Genomic DNA, 19,315 nt, shown 5'->3' with positions numbered 1-19,315 from the left:
GCGCCCCTGGGGTGCTGGGCACGGCCGTGCCCGGAGGCCGCGGCGAGGCCTTTGGCCCCGCCCTCGTTCCAGCCAACGCAACCCTGGCGCCCCACCTTGCAAGGCCACGCGGGAGCGTGAGGGGAGCTCCAGGCGGAGGTGGGGCCCCGGTGGTGGCCCGGAGGTGGGGCGGGAGCTCCTGCGCGGGGGGTGGGCCGACCTCTGGGCTGCTCATCCTCGCGGTGCGGTGGGCGAGCCCTGTGCGGTGAGAAGGGGCGCGCACGCGCGGAAAGGGCGCCAAGCGTTCGCTTAGGCGGTCTTGGCCGTTGGCTGAGCGTGGCCTCTGAGGAAGCTGGTTGGCACCAGGCTGGCTCAAAGGCAAGGCCTGTCCAGGGACAGCAGTGAAATTGGGGCAGGCCGTGAGAAGCTGAGGAGTCCCACGCAAATATGGCAGACAAAGGCAAAAAGGGCAAAGGAGCAGCGCCAGCCCCCGCCCCTGCCCCCGCCGCGGCGCCCCCAGCAGCCAAACCCGACGCCCAGAAAGATAAAGAGGGAGAGGCTCCTCCGCCAAAGGTAAAATCGGTACAGCCCAAGGATGAAGTGGGCACCCGGAAGGGGTGTCGCCGCTACAAGTGGGAATTCAAGGACAGCAACAGAGAGTTCTGGGTTATGGGGCACGCCGAGGTCAAGATCCTGAGCTTGGTAAGTTGGCCTGGTGTTCCTGGGCGGGGGCTCAAGGACAGAGAGAGGGAGGAGTGGGTTCCAAAGGGCTCCAGAGGGGCTCGGGAGAAGGTGAGAGCCCTTTGCTGTGGCTCAGGCCTACGTCTCCCGGCAGGGTTGCCTAATAGCTGCAATGGTTATGCTCACCGGGACCGCTGTGCACCCCCTCCTGACACTCGTCATCACCATGGAACTGTCCATCTTCAGCTTTTTCATCATTATCTACACCTTCGCCATCCAGAGATACATGCCCTTTATCCTGTGGCCTGTTACTGTAAGTGAGGGGCAGTGGGGAGTGCCGAAGGCTAGTGTATGCATAAGTGTTAACAGACTTGCCTCACCTCCCACATCTGTGCCCAGACATGGGCTCAGCACCTTTGGGTGGGGCTGGGGCCAAGGCAACTGAATTTAGGCAGAAAAGGCTCGGAAAAAGCCCAGCTTGGGGCAGGAACCTCTTATTCACCTCATGGTCAAACCAGAAGGTCTTTGCTTGCCTAAGGGTTTGCTCTACTTGGGTGGAGGGGAGGTGTAGCAACTACCTTTTCCTCCCAACCCCTGTACCAGCTCACATCTAACTGGGAGATCACCCAAAAGGTTCCCCATTCCCAGAATGCAAAGAAAAAAACAATCTTCCCATAAATCAGTAAAATAAAAAGAGATTTTTTTTAAAATCACTTCTAAAGCAGCCGTTAGATCTCCAGTGACTATCCCTGTAAAGGATGTTCTGCCCAGAAAGATGTTCAGCCCAAAGCAGTTGTCCACTGGAATAGGACTAAACAAGTTACCCAACCACTTCTAGACTCTGTGTCCTCGTTTGTAACAGGAGAACAGCAATACTCACTTTGGTGATTGTTACTGAGGAGTAAATGTACAGTGCTTGAGGAGGAACCTGGGGACTCGAATGCCTGCCTCTTACCTGTGTAAGCACAGAGCATACCTACACCTAACTCCCACCTCACCCAGGGCCCCCTTATTCATTGCACATTCCCAGCATGCCTCCAGGGTCCTATGCTCACTGGTTCACTCACTTTACACATGAATTGGGCTCAGAATGGATGAGGAGCTTGCCCCAGGGAGCTCATCCAGTAAGTGGCAGAAAAAAGATTCAAACCCAGCTTTGTCAGTAGAATCTGTGTCCTTAACTACACTCTGTCCTGCCAACTTGTTAAAAATTATTAGGGTCCATCCCTGGTCAGGTGGTTCAGTTGGTTGGAGCGTCATCCTGTACATGAAAAGGATCAATTTCTGGTCAGGGCACATACCTAGGTTGCAGGTTCGATTCTCACTCAGGATGCATACCTAGGTTCCAAGTTCAATTCCCAATCAGAGCATGTATGGGAGGCAACTGACTGATACTTCTTTCTCACATCAACTTCCCTCTTTCCCCCTTTTCTTTTCTTTTCCTTTCCTTTCCTTTCCTTTCCTTTCCTTTCCCTTTCTTTCTCTTTCTTTTCTTTCTTTCTTTCTTTCTTTCTTTCTTTCTTTCTTTCTTTCTTTCTTTCTTTCTTTCTTTCTTTCTCTTTCCCTCTCCCCTACTCTTTCTCTCTCTCTAAAATCAAAACATACCTTTGGGTAAGGATGAAAAAAAAAGTCACTAGGGTCCAGGCATCCACAAGTCTCAGTGAAGTATGTGAGGAACCCCCAGTATAGCAAAAAAGGAGAAGAGGGCCAAATAAGACTCTTGGGAAAGGGATAAGCAGAGGACAAAATAAAGGTATAGGGAAAGAACAAGTTCCCTGCCAAGGAGTTTGAGAGAAAACACTTTTGGTTCCAGCAAGATGAAAAATCAGTGAACCCTGAAAATACAGCTGCTGCACTTACCTGAACTCCTAGGGGGAATAAGCCACTGAAGTGTGGTGGAACAGCTCACAGAGTGCTATCCCAGAAGCCCAGAGTATGGGTTTTCTTCCACTCTCAAGCCAGGAATGAAGCCTTGGTCCCAAGCAAAGTGGGGACTTAGAACTGCAGGCCCTGCATAAAGCCAGAAACCTGCAGAGACAATACCCTTAGGGAAAAGACAGAGAAGTCACCTTTCCCCAACACAGAGGAAGAAGAAAACAAGATGATGGAATAAGAGGTGTTCATCTCTGCCTGAGCTTTGAGTGGAAAAAATCAAAAGAAGACCACCTTGAGAAACAGAAATCTTGAGCCTGGATTTTATACAGATTTGGTTTGAATTTTTACTGCCTTCAGCTTAGAAATCATATGCATCTTAAAACTGCATGAAAATTGATCCCAATTTGATGATATTTTGATGCTATCCATGGGACTCTTGACAGAAACAAATACGAAATCACAGTCAAAGCCTAAAGAGAGTCTCACAGGGTGGGCGTGAGGGGTGGGGCCCTTTGTCAAAAGTTAACTCATAGTTCATTTGGGGGAATTTTAAAATCCTCATAACTAAGAATCAAGAATGAGCAAACATAACAAATGGGAGTATTAGAACACTGAAAATACAAGATATTCGAAAAACTGTCAGAAAATAGGAAATATATTTAAAAGTATTAAAGACATAAATAAGAGCCCTAAAAAAAGAATAAGACATTATGAGGACAGAATAGACAGATGTATTTTATAATGGTATTTTTTCATTGATTAGAGAGAAAGAAAAACTTTGTTTCTCCACTTATTTATACGTTCACTGGTTGCTTCTTGTATGTTCCTTGAACAGGGATCAAGCCTGCAACCCTGGCGCATTGGGACAACGCTCCAATCAACTGAGCTACCCAGTCAGGGCCAGACAGGTCTTTTTTAAAGTACAAAATATAATGTCTATAATTAAACATACAGGGTGAGGCAAAAGTAGGTTTATAGTTCATATGGAAAACAATACAATAATTCATAAATAATAACACAAATAAACTCTGTGTTTTGCGTACTCACAACTTTAAACCTACTTTTGTCCCACCCTGTATCATTACTGAAAGAAAAATGTCACTAGATGGGTTAAAAAGTATATCAGACAAAGCTGGAGAGCTAGTGAACTAAAAGATGGGGAGAAATTACCCAAAACATAGCACTGAGAGATAAAGAGAGAAAATATAAAAGAAGTTGAGACAGAGAATATGGAATGAAAAAGTTCATCATAAGCCTAATAGGAGTTCCAGAAGAAGCGACTAAAGAGAATGTAGGAAAGGAAACACCCAAAGTGGTCAGAACTGAGAACCCTCCAGATTTAATGAGTGGCACCACTAAAAATGGCAGAGTAAGGAACTCTAAGTCTGCCCCTCCATTAAAGCAATGACTAGGCTGTCAAAACTGTCAGAATCAACTTTTTCAGAACTCTGGAATCTAATTTTTTTAAAAAACTTACAATAATCAGGGGAATGCTTAATGAAGAAATCAGCTGTTGAATTTTGGTTAGAGAATGTTGTGACATTTTAACTTACGTTCCTGCCATCACTTGCTCTCCAGCTTCTCAGTGGTCATTGAAGATGACAGTCCACATTCCTGGCCACATTCCTTGCTGGTGGCAAAGGGAACAACACAGACCTTGTTCTCAAAGAATTATGATGTGTGTTTTGGCCTGTCTGGTGGCTCCCTGAGGCATTGGCCCAGGGACTTGCCTTTGTTTCACCTGCCTAGGAGCTTTCTCAGGGCTGAGGTGGCCTCCAGGATAGAGTTTGTCAAATTCTACTTTGGCAAATATACTAACCAACCATAGCCACCTGGGACAAGGGAAAACACATGAAGCAAGCAGTAGACAGACCAGAAGTGTGTGAAGGAAGAGGGTGTGGAAGGAGATACATGGAGGAATAAGAGCTATGAAAAGCTGCTCTTATTTAGAAACAAGGGGATTTAGAAAGCCATGCACATGGCCAGGCCTGAATTCATCTCAGAAAAAAACTCTTAGCTTTCACCTCTGGCTGACCTTTCGGCTCTGCACAAGCAGCAAGTGAAAACAAAACTAAGAGTTGCAAACAGTGTCAACAAGTGTTGAAGGAGTGCCCCAACACAAAGCCTATGGCCAAGACTGGTAGAGTATTTTTGTTTGTTTGTTTCCAGATATTTAAAGAAATGTCAAATCACTACCTAACTTTTAAGCTAATGAAACAGAGACTTCAGTGGCCACACAAGAGTAAGTAATACAGTTTTTCGAAGAACAGTTTAGAAAAAGTCACTAAATATACAAATGACTGCAACTCACAATGAGCAGCAACAACTAACCTTGGGAGAAGGAAGAATATGGTTTTCAGAGTAACTACATTATAATATTCAAAATGCTCAGTTTTTGAAGAATTATGTGGAATGCAAAAAACAAAGGCCCACTCACAGAAAACAAATTAATAGAAACCATTCCTGAAAGTGGCCATATATTAGACTTACTTGGCAAAGACTTTTAATCAACTGTCTTGAAAATGATCAAAGAACGAAAGGAAACCAGGAGAACAAGTCATGAACAAATAGGTAATATCAGTAAAGAACACTATAAATTCTGGAAAACTGTAAATTCAAACAGAAATTCTGGAGCTGAAAAGTAACTGAAATAAAATTCTCTAGGATGGCTTAAGATCATATTTGAGCAGGCAGAAGAATGAATCAATGAACTTGAACACAGATCAATTAAGATTGTCCAGCGTGAGAAACAAAGAAAAAAAATAAAGAAAAAAATGAACAAACCCCAAGAGACCTTTGGGATACCATCAAGTATACTTACATGCAGTGCCCCAAAAGAAGAGAGAAAGGGGCCAAAAGAACATTTGAAGAAATAATGGCCAAGAAATGGCCAAAAACTTTCCAAATTTTATAAAAGATATGAACCTACAAACCCAAAAGTACCAACTAGGATAAGCTCAAAGTGAGCTGCACTGATATAGACTATAATTAAACTTTCCAAAGACAAAGTCTCAAGACAGAAGCAACTCATCTCATACAAGGGACCCTTAATAAGATTAACAGCCAATATCTCATCAGAAATCATGGAATCCTGAGGCAGTAGAATGATGTACTTAAGCCTGTCAACCAATAATTCTATCTTTTAAATTTACTATCTGTTATGAGTTTAATTGCACCCCCCAAAAAAATATGTTGAAGTCCTAACTCCCAGTACCTGTAAATGTGATCTTATTTGGAAATAAGATCTTTGCAGATGATCATGTTAAGATCATTAGTGTGGGCCCTAATCAAATATGACTAGTATCTTTATAAAAAGGAGAAATTTGGACACAGAGATAGACATATACAGTGGGAAGATGATGTGAAGAGACATACAAAGAACATAGGAAGGTGAGACAAGCCAAGGAACACCTAAAGATAGAAGAGGGTCCTGGAACTAGCACCTTCAGAGGGAGCATGGCCCTGTCAACATCGTCATTTCGGACCTCCAGCCTCCAGAACTGTGAGACAATAAATTTATGCTGTTCTAAGCCACCTAGTTGGTGGCACTTTGTTTTGGGAACCCCAGGAAATAAATACAATATCCTTCAAAACTGAAATTTTCTTTCAAAAATTACCATTCAGAAATGAAGAAATTAAAAAATTCCCAGATAAAAAGTGAGGGAGTTTGTTGCTATTTAAATAGGACACATCCTATTTAAAAAAATGCTAAATAGACTCCTTCAGGCCAAAATGAGAAGACACTACATAGTAACTTGAAGCCATAAAAGAAACAAAGACCACCAGTATAGGTAACTACATAGGTAAATATAAAAGCCAGTATTTTTGCATTTTTTATTTGTAACTCCTTTTCTGATATGATTTCAAACACAAATGAATAAAACAATAATTGTAAATCCATGTTAATGGGCCATAAAGTATAAAGATATAATTTGTAACAATAACAACAAAAGGAGTTTTTCTGTACTATTGAAGCTAAGTTGTTATCAATTCAAACTAGATTGTTATAAATTTAAAGTGTTAATTGTAACTCCAAGGTAACACTAAAAAATTCCTGAAAGTGGAATTTTTATATATATAGATACATATATATGTATATATACATATATATAAATGAGAAAGGAGTAAAGTTGGTACATTACAAAAAATTAAACATAAAAAGAGGCAGTAATGGAGGAACTGAGGAACAATAAAAAGATATGACATACAGAAAATAGCAAAATGACAGAAATAAGTCCTTATCAGTAATTATTTTTAATCTACATGTATTAAACTCTCCAATAAAAAGCAAAGATTATCATAATGGATTTAAAAACCATAATCCTACTATACGGGGATCATCATGAGAGATTCACTGTAGGTCTAAAGATACAAATAGATTGAAAGTGACAGTGAAAAAAGATATTCCATGCAAACAGTTACCAAAAAAGAGCTGAGGTGGCAATATCAATATAAGGTTTAATGAAAAATATAAAGTCTCAAAGAGTTACTAAGGAGAATAAATAAAAACAGAAGTACACCTAGACATGTCATAGAGACACTGCTGATCACCAGAGACAAAGGAAAATTTAAAATCAAGCCAAGAGAAAAGACAATCTACCTTAAAAAAATACACATTCAAACTATTAGGCAAACTATAGATTTTTCAACAAAAATGACAGTGGCCAGAAAATAATGGAATAATTTCTTAGAAGGTCTGAGTTGGAAAAAGTAAAATAAAGACACTTATAGACAAAGAACAAAAAAAATTATATTCACTGACCCTCACTGAAAAAACTACTAAAGAGTGTACTTCAGGAAGAAATAAATTAAACCCAAAAGAAATGCTTGCAATGTAAAAAAAGAAACAGTAAGCAAAGAACCTAGTAATCTTGTGGGCTGACCTAAATAAATGTTAAAAATATATAGTAATAGCTTATTTTGAGGAGAGGACACTAAAATGTGGAACTAAAGCAATAGCAACATAATAACATGTAAGACCACAGTGGTTGTGTATGCAAAGTATTAAAAGTTCTTGACTGGGGGAGGGGTATATTTGGTAGTGATATAGATATAGCAATAATATAAACATTAACATATGAAAACATCATACTATATTCTTCTTAAGAATAGAATTCCAGGATATATAACATCAAACCTGTTGAGGGGAAAAGATGAAATAGAAGGGGAAAATAAAAAAGGAATATGTGTGGTATATGTTAATTAGAAAAAACAAAATAAAATGATAGACATATATCCAAATATATCAAGAATGATGACAAATATAAGTAGACTATATTCTTCACTTAAAAGACAGATGACTCTAAGAACAAAATTTTTTTTTAATACAGCAATATACTAAATTACAAGGCATGTGGAGAAAGGTTATAAGAAATGGGGGAGGTTGGGGGTGGAGGGATGGAGCAAAAAGGAAAAAGGACTCATGGAAATGAACAGCAGGGGGGTTGTTAGGGGGAAGGGGGATAAAAAGGGGACTAAATGGTAATGGAAAAATTACAATAAAAATAAAAAAATAAGAAATGGGGAAAAATAAGAAGAGGAAAATACTAACTAAAAGAGAAATGGCATAACTTTAATACCAGATTATACCAGTTTTATGTTTTTAAATATCTAAAGAAGACCATTACCTATAGCAATACCGAACTTATATGCACCTAACAATATAGCCCCCAAATATAAGAGATAAAAATAGACTTAATTATAAGAAAGAATTGGCAAATAGCAACCATAGCGGGAGATTTTAACATGCCTCCCTAAGTAATTGATAGCTTGATCCACTGGCATATAGAACACATAGAACCCTACACCAAACAGTAACAGACTATATATTCTTTTCAAACACACTTGGAACAATCATTAAAATTATATCCTTAATAAGACCACAAAGCAAATGTGAACAAGTAACAAGGAGCTGATATCATACAGACCACATTCTCTAATTTCAGTGCAATATAATTAGAAGTCAGTAAAGTGTAACTAAATCCTTATGTGTTTGGGGGTAGGGATTTTAATGCTTTCCCTAAACATATGGGGATTTAGTTATATATACTATTTGTGAATACTACCTGTAGAATGCAGCTAAATAATTCAAATTCAAATCTGTGTAATTAGAAAAGAATGAAAATTAACAGTTCAATTGTCTATCTCAAGAAGGTACCAAAACAAAACAAAACAAAACAATGGGATTTAGAAGGCAGTGCCAAAGATAAGAGCTAAAATTAATGACAGAAAAATAAAAACCATAGTAAGGACTAATAAAATCGAATATCTAGTTCTATGAAACGACTAACAAAATAGATAGATCTCAAATTTCTCTTAAGGTCTCTTTTTAAAAGAAAGAAACAAAGCGAATGTTATTATATAGATCAAGAGCTTTTAAAGATCACAGGGAAAATATAAACGTCTATGCCAATAAAGTGGAAAGTTTACATAGTTAATTTCCTAGGAAAAAATATAACTTAAAAAAGTTAACACAAAAAAATAGAAAAGCAGTTTATAAAATAATTCATCCATGTTTTCACCTGGCACTGGCTTAATTTTTTACATTTAAATCTTTTGATTCCCCTAAAGATTTTTTGGTATATGGGTGAACCATGACACCAGCTTTAAATCCTGACGGCTGTCCCGTTTTTTCACTCTGTCCCTAGGTTTACTAATGTATTGAATGGTGCATCTTTTCCTTACTGGTTTGAAATGGCATTTTTGTTAAATGCTAACTCCCATATGCAGGGTTCATTTCTGGATTTCATATTCGGTTCCATTGGTCCCTTCTCTCTCTCTCTCTTTTTTCTAAAGGCTTTATAATATGTTGTACTATCTGGTGGAGATTTGATCTTAAAATCAGACATTATAATGAAAGTAAACTATAGGCATATCTCATTTGAATGTAGCCATAAAATCCTCAATAAAGTAGCAAACTGAACTCAACAATATATAAGCAAGTAACATATCATGATCAAGCAGGGTATATGCCAAGATGTAAAGAGGGTTTAATTTTCAAGATTCTATTAATATAATTCACCATCCTTCATTTAGAGGAGAAAACTATTTCATCATCTCATAAGCTGCTGAAAAACTATTAAGTAATATTTAACACTTATTTTTAGAAAACTAGGGAAAAAGGGAACTTCCTTTTTTTAAAACTATGTGCCTTCCCAAAACTACAATAAAAATTTCATTTCATGGTAAAACTTTAAAGATATTTCCTTAGAGATGACTACTCTCCCCATTTCTATTCAACATCCTGCAAAAATCTGAGTCAGTCCCATGTGACAAGAAAAACAAAAGATACATGGATTGGGAAGGGAAAAAATCCTAGCATTACTCACACATCATATGATTCTCCACACAGAAAATCCAGGAGAATCCACAGCCTACTAGAGTTGATCTGAGTTCCACAGGGCTACCAGAGACAAAACAATAAACGTTCCTAAATACCAGCAGCAAGCAATGAGAAAATGTGGCTTTTCAAAAACAAACACTTAAAACAACCGACTACTAGGTGTCTGAGAATAAATCTGCTCAAAGATGTGTATAACTTTGTATAGAGATTATAACATTTTATTAATGGACACAAAAGAAAACCCTAAAAATATGGAGAAATATACCACATTCATAGATGTGAAGAGTTACTATCATAAAGATGGTAATTAATTACAAAGTAATCTATAAATTTAATGAGATTTCATCCTAACAGAGGTTCTTCATGGAACTTTACAAGGTGATTCTAAAATTCTTAGGGAAGAATAAAAAGAATTACAAGGACAGACTCACCACCCAACAAGATATTTGAATTACTATAAAGCAATTTGGGGGTACTAGCTCAGGATTGGCAAAAAGACTAATGGGATTACTAGGGAGTGAATGTTTGTGTACCCCCAAACTTCATATGCTGAAATCCTAACCCCTGTGTGGCTGGAATTGCAGATGGGGCCTATAAAGTAGTAATTAAGATTAAATGAGTTCATAAGGTGGGGCCCCAATCTAATTGGATTAGTGTTCCTATTAAAAAAAAAAAGACAAAGCTCTCATTCCCTCTTTCTCTCCCCCCTCCCTCCCTCTTTCTACCCCCACCTGGCACACCATTGAAAGGCCATGTGAGGACATAGAGGGAAGGCAGCCATCTGCAAATAAAAAAGAGAGCCCTCAATGGAAATTACATTTTCTGGCACCTTGATCATGAACTTTGAGCCTCCAGAACTATGAGAAAATAAATGTCTGTTGTTTAAACCACCCAATCTGTGGTATTGTGTTATAGCAGCCTGAGCAAACTAAGGCTGGGATAAAAAAAGAGAACTCAGAAATAGACCTACATATGTACGGCAACTTGGTATATAACAGAGGTGGTATTATAAAACAGTTGAATGGAATATTTGCTAAATGTTCTTGGAGGAGGGAGGCTATGTGTCCCATTATAATTAAAAATTTACAACAGAAGACATCATAAACAAAATTCTTTACACAAGCCAACAGAAAAATGGAACAAGGGATATGAATAGGCAAGAAACACAAATGCCTAAAACATATTTTAAAAATGCTTCATTAGCAACCAATACTCTGAAAATTTGAAATAACAAGGTAGCATTTTTGACTCTTCAGATTGACAAAAATAAATAAGCCTGGTAATCCTGGGTGTTGGCAAGGACATGGAAAATGGAAGCCCCTGTACATTGTTGGCATGGGTGGAAATCGGCACAAGCACTTTAGAGAGAATCTTGGCAATACCTAGCCAAGGAGAAGATGTGTACAGGAGGCACAGACAAGAGCATTCACTGTAGCAGAGTTTGTAATAATTTTCTAAAAGACAGAAACAAAGCCTGGCCAGGTAGCTCAATTGCTTGGAGTGTCATCCCTACATGCCAAGGTTGCGGGTTTGATCCCCGTCAACAAATTGACATTTCTCTCTCATTCCCTCAAGTCAATCAATAAGTTTAAAAAAATAAAATAAATAAAATGAAAAGCAGAAACAGCCTGATGCCTCCAGTTTGGTTTATTCATATAGTAGGATACATGAGTTAAAACCCATGAATTCAATCTGCACTTCTCAAAATGGGTAAATCTCAAATATTTTAAGGTTAAGAAGCAAGTGCTAGAAGATAATATCTTTCATTTAAATTAAAGTGTTTGAAACTCACAAAATAGTGTATATTGTTTATGAGTATGGCATATGAAGGGAAATACTAATACACACTTGGAAAAATATCCTCATCAACTTCCAATACATGGTTGCCTTAGGGAGAGGGGCAGAAAAAGGGATGGAATGGGGAGACTGTAGCTCACTTCACAAAGTTTTACCTCTGTTTTGTTTATTTGTTTGGTTGGTTGGTTTTAAAGAGACCTGAAGCAAATATTACAAGACATTAACATCTATTTAATATCAGTCGTTCATGGCTGGTGGAAGTGGGAATAAGGATGGGATGTTTTATTATTTTCTGTTTGTTTGAAATGTATTAAAGTTCAAAACATTGAAAGGGAAAAGAAAAGGCCTGAGATAAAGCGATCAGAGAAGGACAATTTGCAGAAAACGGCATCCTAGAAGCCAAAGGGAAGTGTGGGCATCGACTGACGCTGCAGGGCCGGCCACCGCCCACTGGGTGAAGGGGCACACAGCTCCGGGCTGGCATCACCGCAGGAGTGACGGAGGAGGAAGCAGCTGGCCGTGGCCCTGGTTTGGCCAACTCTGATAAGTTTGGCTGTGACAGTGCGTGGTACCTGAGGGGAGGGCAACGTGGAAGGCAGCCTTTTTGCCCACTCTGGGAACATCAGAACCTTGTCAGTATGATAAAGGGGAACAAGTATGGGGCAAGGGCAAGATTGAGGCTATAAGGGATGGGAGAGAGGTTTGATTATAGAGAAGGTGGTACAGCCTTGCAAAGGGGCGGGGGGCAGGGGTTGAAAAGGCAACTGCCAGTCTCCCAGTGAGAGGGCCAGAGTCCAACAGAGCCTCCTTCCAGCAGCGCAGCCTGCCCAGGTCGGAGTGGGAAGCTGGTCCTGAGAGCATGATCGGGATGGTACTCAAGAGGGACATCATTATGTTACATAGTTTAGCATTTATTTCAACGAGTACTAGTGGGGCAGGGGGGAACCAACATAACCAGCCATGAAATGTATGATTTCATGGATGAGATGGTAGTGGAGGGAGCCAGAAAAAGCCATTAAACGTCCTGGACTTTGGGTCTCAACTCAAAGAGCCCGGCTGAGGGGTCACAGGAATGCCCACCTAGCCAGACAGATAGGACATAACATAGATAAAGGTATAGATATACTACAGATATAGAGATAGAGAATAGATATAGACACATTTGTCCAGAAGGTATCCAGCCATGTACTATGAAAAGAGACATTTACTGAAGAAGATACAAAATACAAGAAACATTGTACATGTGACAACGATAACCTCAGTCCCCTTCAAAGTAAGCACCTTGGTACCTCACACAGTTCTCCCACTCATCATCGGCTGCCCCATCATATTTTCCTGAATCTCATTAATGGCATGAAATTCTGAAACCTCTTCCCTTTCAAAGGTGATTTTAGTTTTAGGAGAAGCCAGAAGTCGCAGGGTGCCAAATCTGGGTAGTAGGGGCATCGAGTCAGCTAGGTGATTGGATGTTTGCCAAAAAATTCTACATGAGATGTGATGCTTGAGCGGGCACACTGTCGTGATGAAACTGCCAATCACCAGTTGCCCATAGCTGCATCCATTGTATTGTGTCTCTCAACTGATGAAGACCATTTCGGAAGTACTCCTTATTAATTGTTTGGCCCGGAGGGGTGTACTTGTGATGGACAACACATTCCCAATCAAAAAACACCATTAACATGATCTTGATCTTGCTGTGACTTTGCCACACCTTCTGTTGGCATAGAGAACCAGGCTACTTCCATTGGGAAGACTGGGCCTTCATTTCCGGATCATAGCCATAGACTCTCAATTCATCTCTGGTTATGACCTTGAGGAAAGCTGGTTCAATTGTAGCAGTTTGAATCAAGTCATTAGCAACTGCAACACGATGTTCCTTCTACTCTGATAGCAAAAGCTGCAGAACAAATTTTGCCGTGACATGTTTCATGCCAAGATCCTACATCAAAATCTCAGGCACAGTAGTTTCTAGAATCCTGAGCTTAGCTGCTAGCTCTCACACTGTCCGTAAATGATCTTTGTTGATTGCAGCCTGTACACAGTCAACATTCTCAGGTGTTCTGCTTGTTGCAGGCCTTCCAGAACGTGGACCGCTTTCAACAGATTTTCAACCATCTTTGAAGCATCCATGCCACACTTTTATTTGTACTGCACTCACTGCATTGTCCCCAAAAGCCTTCTGAATCATCCAAATAGTTTCCACAGAGGAATGTTCAAGTTTAACACAAAATTGGATGCAGATTCGGTGCTCTACTCACTCAGTCATTTTGAATGTGATGGCCATACAGTACACATGCTCACTCAATGGTGCCTACCGCCCCCACTGACTAGTACAGCGAAGTCGTCATCGTTCACACATGTGCATTCCAGTCCACTCTCCTTGGCTTCCAGGTTACATCAATGTCAGCAAACTATATATTAACAATGGCTGGACTTTTTCTGGGCAGACTATAACATACATGCATATATATTTAAAATGAGGCAGAAGTTTGAAAATCATTCTCTTTGGAGGAAGCTATGCACCATGCCAGGTCAGGTGTCAGTGGGGCCTTGGCTCTGTTTCAGGCTCACACTCATCTCTCCCATGGTTTCAGGACATTCTCAATGACCTGTTCGCCACTGTTTTCCTGGTGGGGGCTGCGGTGTTTGCTGTGAAAGTTCGACAAACCATGCCAATGAACTACCTTATTGCTGTGGTGAGTTTCTTGTTGGGCTGTTTATTTGCTCAGAAACCACCTCTTTTGGAGAATAGGTGTTTTCTCTATTTGAAGAACAGGGCTCCTTTCCTTTTCTCAAAATCTTGAACTTTGAGACCCAAAGCAAAGTTTGACAATAAAACTGATAAATTTTTCCAGGGGATAAGCCACTTAAATAAAGATGAAGTCTAGGGAGCCAGCCACACCAATCGCTTCCTCCTTGTAGCTGCTGACCCAGAGGCAAAAGGCCCACCCTGGCCAGGTTTAAAGAGAGAAAGAAGTGGTGGAATGACAGGGTGATGGGGGAGGGAAACTCAGTCTCTGAGGCCCGGTCATTTGATGGGACAAAGGCATGTGTTTAACGGCACCCAACTTACAAATTAGAAACCAGGAAGGAAATATGCCAGCTTTGGAATGAAAAGCAAAAGTAAGGCTCTTTTTGTTTTCCAGATCCTTATTGGTGTGGCTGCATTTTTTCCTTTAATCGACGTATGTCTTCAAAGAAAACACTTCAGAGGCAAGAAGATCCAAAAGAATGTGCTGATTCCTCCTACCAAAAAGGACAAAGAAACACCAGAGGGGGCCGCAAAGCCAAAGGAAGGAGAAAAGGCAGCTCCAGCAGAAAAGCCAAAGGCTGATGCAAAGGCCGACGCAAAGGCCAAGGATAAGGGGAAGAAAGGCAAGAAATGACATGAAGGAGATACCTGTTGTCAGAAATGGCAGCATATTTTACAACGAAGCATACATAGTTCCTCTGTCTTCCTTGTCTTCTTAATTATTTTCTTTTCCACTTCAATAACCACCTTTGCTTGGAAAAGAAATTCTCTTGAAATGGATTTTTTGTTCATTCAATGAAAGTTACTGAAAGTTTTGGTGAAGAGAGCGAGACCAGAGCTGGGCCTCACCAGGCACTCACAGGTAGCAGGACACAGAGGGTTTGGGGGACCAGAAATCTGGGTGACACCAGCTGTCAGCAATGACCAGCCAAAGGGGTCAGAGGAAAAGTAGACCAGAAAACAAAAGGATGCATTTTGTTCACATTAATTTTATTATTTATTTATTTATACATATGTTTAAAGCATCCAAGGAGTCACTATGGGAGAAATAATGTTGCTGGCATTCCTGATTCTCACTTTGCAGTTTAGTATTGGTTCTCATTGAAGCGGCCCCATTGACTTGCAGCATCTCTGTCCAGTGAAGACCTGAGCATAAGCCCTGAACTAGCCTCGGTGGCACCCCAGGGCCACGGTTCCCACAAGCAGGCCTCGATCAGGGCCTCACTCTCACTGGACAGTCCAGCCACCCTGGCAGGACAAGAGTCATCCTCATGAGAGGAAAGTGAGGACCCAAATTGATGCATGAGGAGCAAGGAGGAGGTCTGTGTGTCATGCATGTGTGTGGGTCTGGGACATGAGTGACAGGTGAGGAGGGTCAGCTAGGCCTTGACAGCCATGGTGAAGACTTGGGCCTCTGTCCTAAGTGCCACGGGATCCCCGAAGACAAGAAAGTGGCTGGATCTGCTTCCACTGGGAGGACATGACACTTGGCCGCTGCTAAGAAATAGGCAGCTGCCTGTCGGAAGGTGGGGCTGGAACAGGCCTCTGGTAAAGTGGGAACTTGGGATACCTGCCCCGCTGCGGGCCCCACCCACAGTGCCTCTACTAGTCAAGTCCTCCCCTGTAGCCCCCACACCACCTCCTGCTGGCCATGCTGGGTGAAGCAACCCTACTAAAAGGGAATACCTGCAGGGATTCACATTCTAGAAAAAAAACAAAAAAAAATGTATACTATCCTGCCATATGGCCCAGAATTCGCCTCCTAGATATTTAGCCAAGAAGAATGATATACTAGAATGTTCACAACAGCCAAAAAAGCTAAAATGAGCCCAAATATTTAAAAGGAGACATGCTATGTTACAGTCACACAGTATAATACTACTCAGCAATAAAAAATTAGCTACTGATACATGACAGTGAATGGTAATAAATGTAAAAGGTTCATAATGATGAATCTCACAAAGTACTGAGTGAAAGAAACCAGACCCAAAAGGAGGACATACCATATGATCCCATTACTGTGAAGTTCAAGAACAGGGGAGAATATAGTGAAAGAAATGAAAACGGTGGTTACCTCAGGAGGTGGAGGATGGGGACTGATTACAAAGGCACATGAGGGGACTTTGGGGGGGCATGGGAAAGTTTTATATCTTCATTGGGGGAACTGGTTACACAGGTATATACACTTGTCAAACATATAACTGTATACTTAAGATCTGTGCATTTCATTGTATATAAATTTTACCTAAAAATGTAAATCCACTGGAAAAGTGTAGACCTTGCTAAACTCCTTCGTGTGGCCACTCCTGCCACCCCTGGGGGCAGCTATATGAAGCAGGCAGGCCTTTTCCACACCCGGGCAGAGAAGGCATGAGGCGGGGCTGGGTTAGAGCTGAGCAAGACTTGAGGCAGCCAGCTGTCATGCTGAGAAGGGGCCTGGCACAGGGACATGGTCACCACAGACTGCAGGCCCGTTCAGAGCAAACTGCATCAGGTGAGCATCCGCCAGGCGCAGGGCGGGAATGGCCACGGGAGTGCGGCGCATCACCTATGGGTCTGGTCAAAATGCAGATGCTAAAAAACCCGAACTAGTACATCCGGAATAAAGATGGAGACTATGTCTTTAAAACCAAAGAGACTGTAAAAATGGGCAATAAGCTAACAACGACTCTAGGGGGACAGGGGAGACTATAACAAAGATTTTTAAATGTAACAGAAAAGTTGAATAATAGAATGAAAAATTAGTGACCTGGAAAATCAAGTCCAGGAAATCCAAAAGACAAGAAGACATTTTTAGAAGAAATTAGGAGAAATAGGGAGGGTAGATCCAGGAAGCCCAACAACCATGTCCTGAATCATAAGACAAACCTCAATAAATCTAAAAGAATTTAAATCATACAAAGTATGTTCTCTGACTGTAATTGAATTAAATTGAAAATTAATTTAAAAAATTGGAAAATCTCCAAACATTTAGAAATTAAACAACACTCTACCAAATAACCTGTGGGTCAAAGGTAAAGTCTCAAATTAGAAAATATTTTGAACAAAAATAAAGACATATCAAATTTGTGAAACTAAAGTTGTATGTTGATAATTATAGTATTAAATGTTTATATGAGCAATGTGTAAGCAAGATATGCCAGATTAATGCTAACAAATAGAAAATAGGGGTGGTGAAATTAATATTAAATAGAATTCAAAGATAGGACAACGATGTTTTATTAAGTTAATAAAAACTCACTATGTGTCAGGCATTGTCCTAAGATATTTATTTATTAATTCATTTAATCCTTACAATAGTCATGACTTAGGTAATATTATTATCCTTATTTTGTAGATGGAAGAACTGAAAACAAGAAGTTAAAATAGCAGAACCAGGATTTAAATCCAGGGTTTATGCTCTTAATTGCTACATTCTACTGAACACAATGTATGTTAACTTTTGTTCATCTAACACCAGAGCTTTGAAAAACCATAACCAAAAACAAAACTATTAGAAATGTAAGGACAGATAAAACCTTATTGAGTAGCTTTAATACATGGTGGGAAGAAAGTAGGTTTATAGTTGTTCTCATGGAAAATAATACAATAATTAATAAATACTAATGCACACATAAACTCTGTTTCATGTACTCACCACTGTAAACCTACTTTTTCCCCACTCTGTATACCTGTTTTAATAAGTCAAGACATCAAGTACAAAAAGCACACGTATACAGGGGGTTAAGATTACATAATTAATTAGATATATGATACATAAGTAAATATCAACTATTAGGACACAAAGAAAATCTCAAAAGTTCCAAAAAGTAGAACCTAAAGAACTATTCTCTGAACAAAATAAATAATAAAATTAGAATTAACCACAAAAGTATAGGCATAAATGCATCTAATTAAATATTTAAGCACTCTTTTAAATTATTCATGGACTAAAGAAGAAATTAAAACAAACTACAAACTAATTAGAAATTAATAAAAACTAGAGCAGTATTTTTGGGATGTGTCCAAAGTGGGCTTCAGAGGAAAATTTACAGTTTTAAGTACCTTCATTAGGAAACAGGAAAGATTTAAATGAAGGATAACACAAATAGTAAAATTAAAAACTGCAAGTCCGTTCTGTTTGTGAAAAAGCAAAAATCCCAAATAAGATACTATCAGAATGAGTCCAGAGGTTTAGCAAAAGAGCAAACAAAATGCCCTGAGCAAGAAAAGCACATCCCACACGTGTGAGGGTGGTGAGCATTAGGAACACCACTACTGACATTTACGACATTTATAGATTAAAAGAGAAAAACAGCAAGGTCTAAAAGAAAAAACCTGTATGGTAAAGAGGCAAAGTGAAAATTAAATGACAAATCAGGAAAAAATACAACTCACATTTCAGAAAAAGGACTAATTTCCTGTATATGCGTTCTTATGTTATCAATTTTTAAAAAACCAAAAACTAATTGGAAAATATACAAAGGATGTGAAAAGTCCAATCTCAGAAAAGCAAATGCAAATGGCTCTCACATGTTTTTTTAAAAAGTACTTGTGCCGCTCATAACTAGAAAAATGCAAATTAAAAGTGCCTGGAGAGATCTTGGTCTCTAAATACCATTCTCCAATAAAAAGCAGCAGAACTTCTTGGAGAATTGGCCCATCCTAGGGCTGAAACGGGAAGAATACAAAATGAATCTGAAGCGGGGACAGAAAATAAGGAAATGGGGGAAAAAAGCGGGATGGGGGGTGGCGGGCAGGGAGGCATGTTTCCTACCTAATGGCCAAAGGTGGGAAAAAACCAGTAAAATGAAGCCCATTATAACCCAAAGAATAAGACATTCCTTAGATAAGGAACTTGAAAGGAATAGCGCCACCCTCCTCTGTTCCATACCAGACATTTCCTAGTG

General features: G+C 39.8%; 2 protein-coding genes across 2 annotated transcripts in view; one reads left to right on the top strand and one right to left on the bottom strand.

Annotated features, from left to right (window-relative positions):
- The window catches only part of TK2 (thymidine kinase 2), a 72,260-nt gene that overhangs the window by 51,550 nt on the left and 1,395 nt on the right, over positions 1 to 19,315 (bottom strand). The gene's annotated exons all lie outside the window — the stretch shown is intronic.
- On the top strand, positions 427 to 15,701 carry CMTM2 (CKLF like MARVEL transmembrane domain containing 2). The gene is made up of 5 exons (XM_054579107.1): positions 427 to 681; positions 815 to 973; positions 14,269 to 14,370; positions 14,821 to 15,049; positions 15,553 to 15,701. Exons 1-5 carry the CDS (start codon positions 427 to 429, stop codon positions 15,699 to 15,701), a joined length of 894 nt encoding a protein of 297 aa, XP_054435082.1.

This window comes from Pteronotus mesoamericanus, unplaced genomic scaffold, assembly GCF_021234165.1.
Source record: "Pteronotus mesoamericanus isolate MK-2021 breed Mesoamerican mustached bat unplaced genomic scaffold, CSHL_Meso_final contig_52, whole genome shotgun sequence".
In the NCBI taxonomy this organism is placed as follows: domain Eukaryota; kingdom Metazoa; phylum Chordata; class Mammalia; order Chiroptera; family Mormoopidae; genus Pteronotus; species Pteronotus mesoamericanus.
Note: the sequence above shows the minus strand (reverse complement) of the source record. Positions and strands in the feature narration are given on the sequence as shown.

Bases quoted from the DNA above. Each gene is read 5' to 3' on its own strand.
- CMTM2 (XM_054579107.1), top strand. From the start codon at position 427: ATGGCAGACAAAGGCAAAAAGGGCAAAGGAGCAGCGCCAGCCCCCGCC. The intron at 682-814 runs GTAAGTTGGCCT...GTCTCCCGGCAG, and splicing joins AGGTCAAGATCCTGAGCTTG to GGTTGCCTAATAGCTGCAAT. The intron at 15,050-15,552 runs GCAAGAAATGAC...ATTGACTTGCAG, and splicing joins CAAGGATAAGGGGAAGAAAG to CATCTCTGTCCAGTGAAGAC.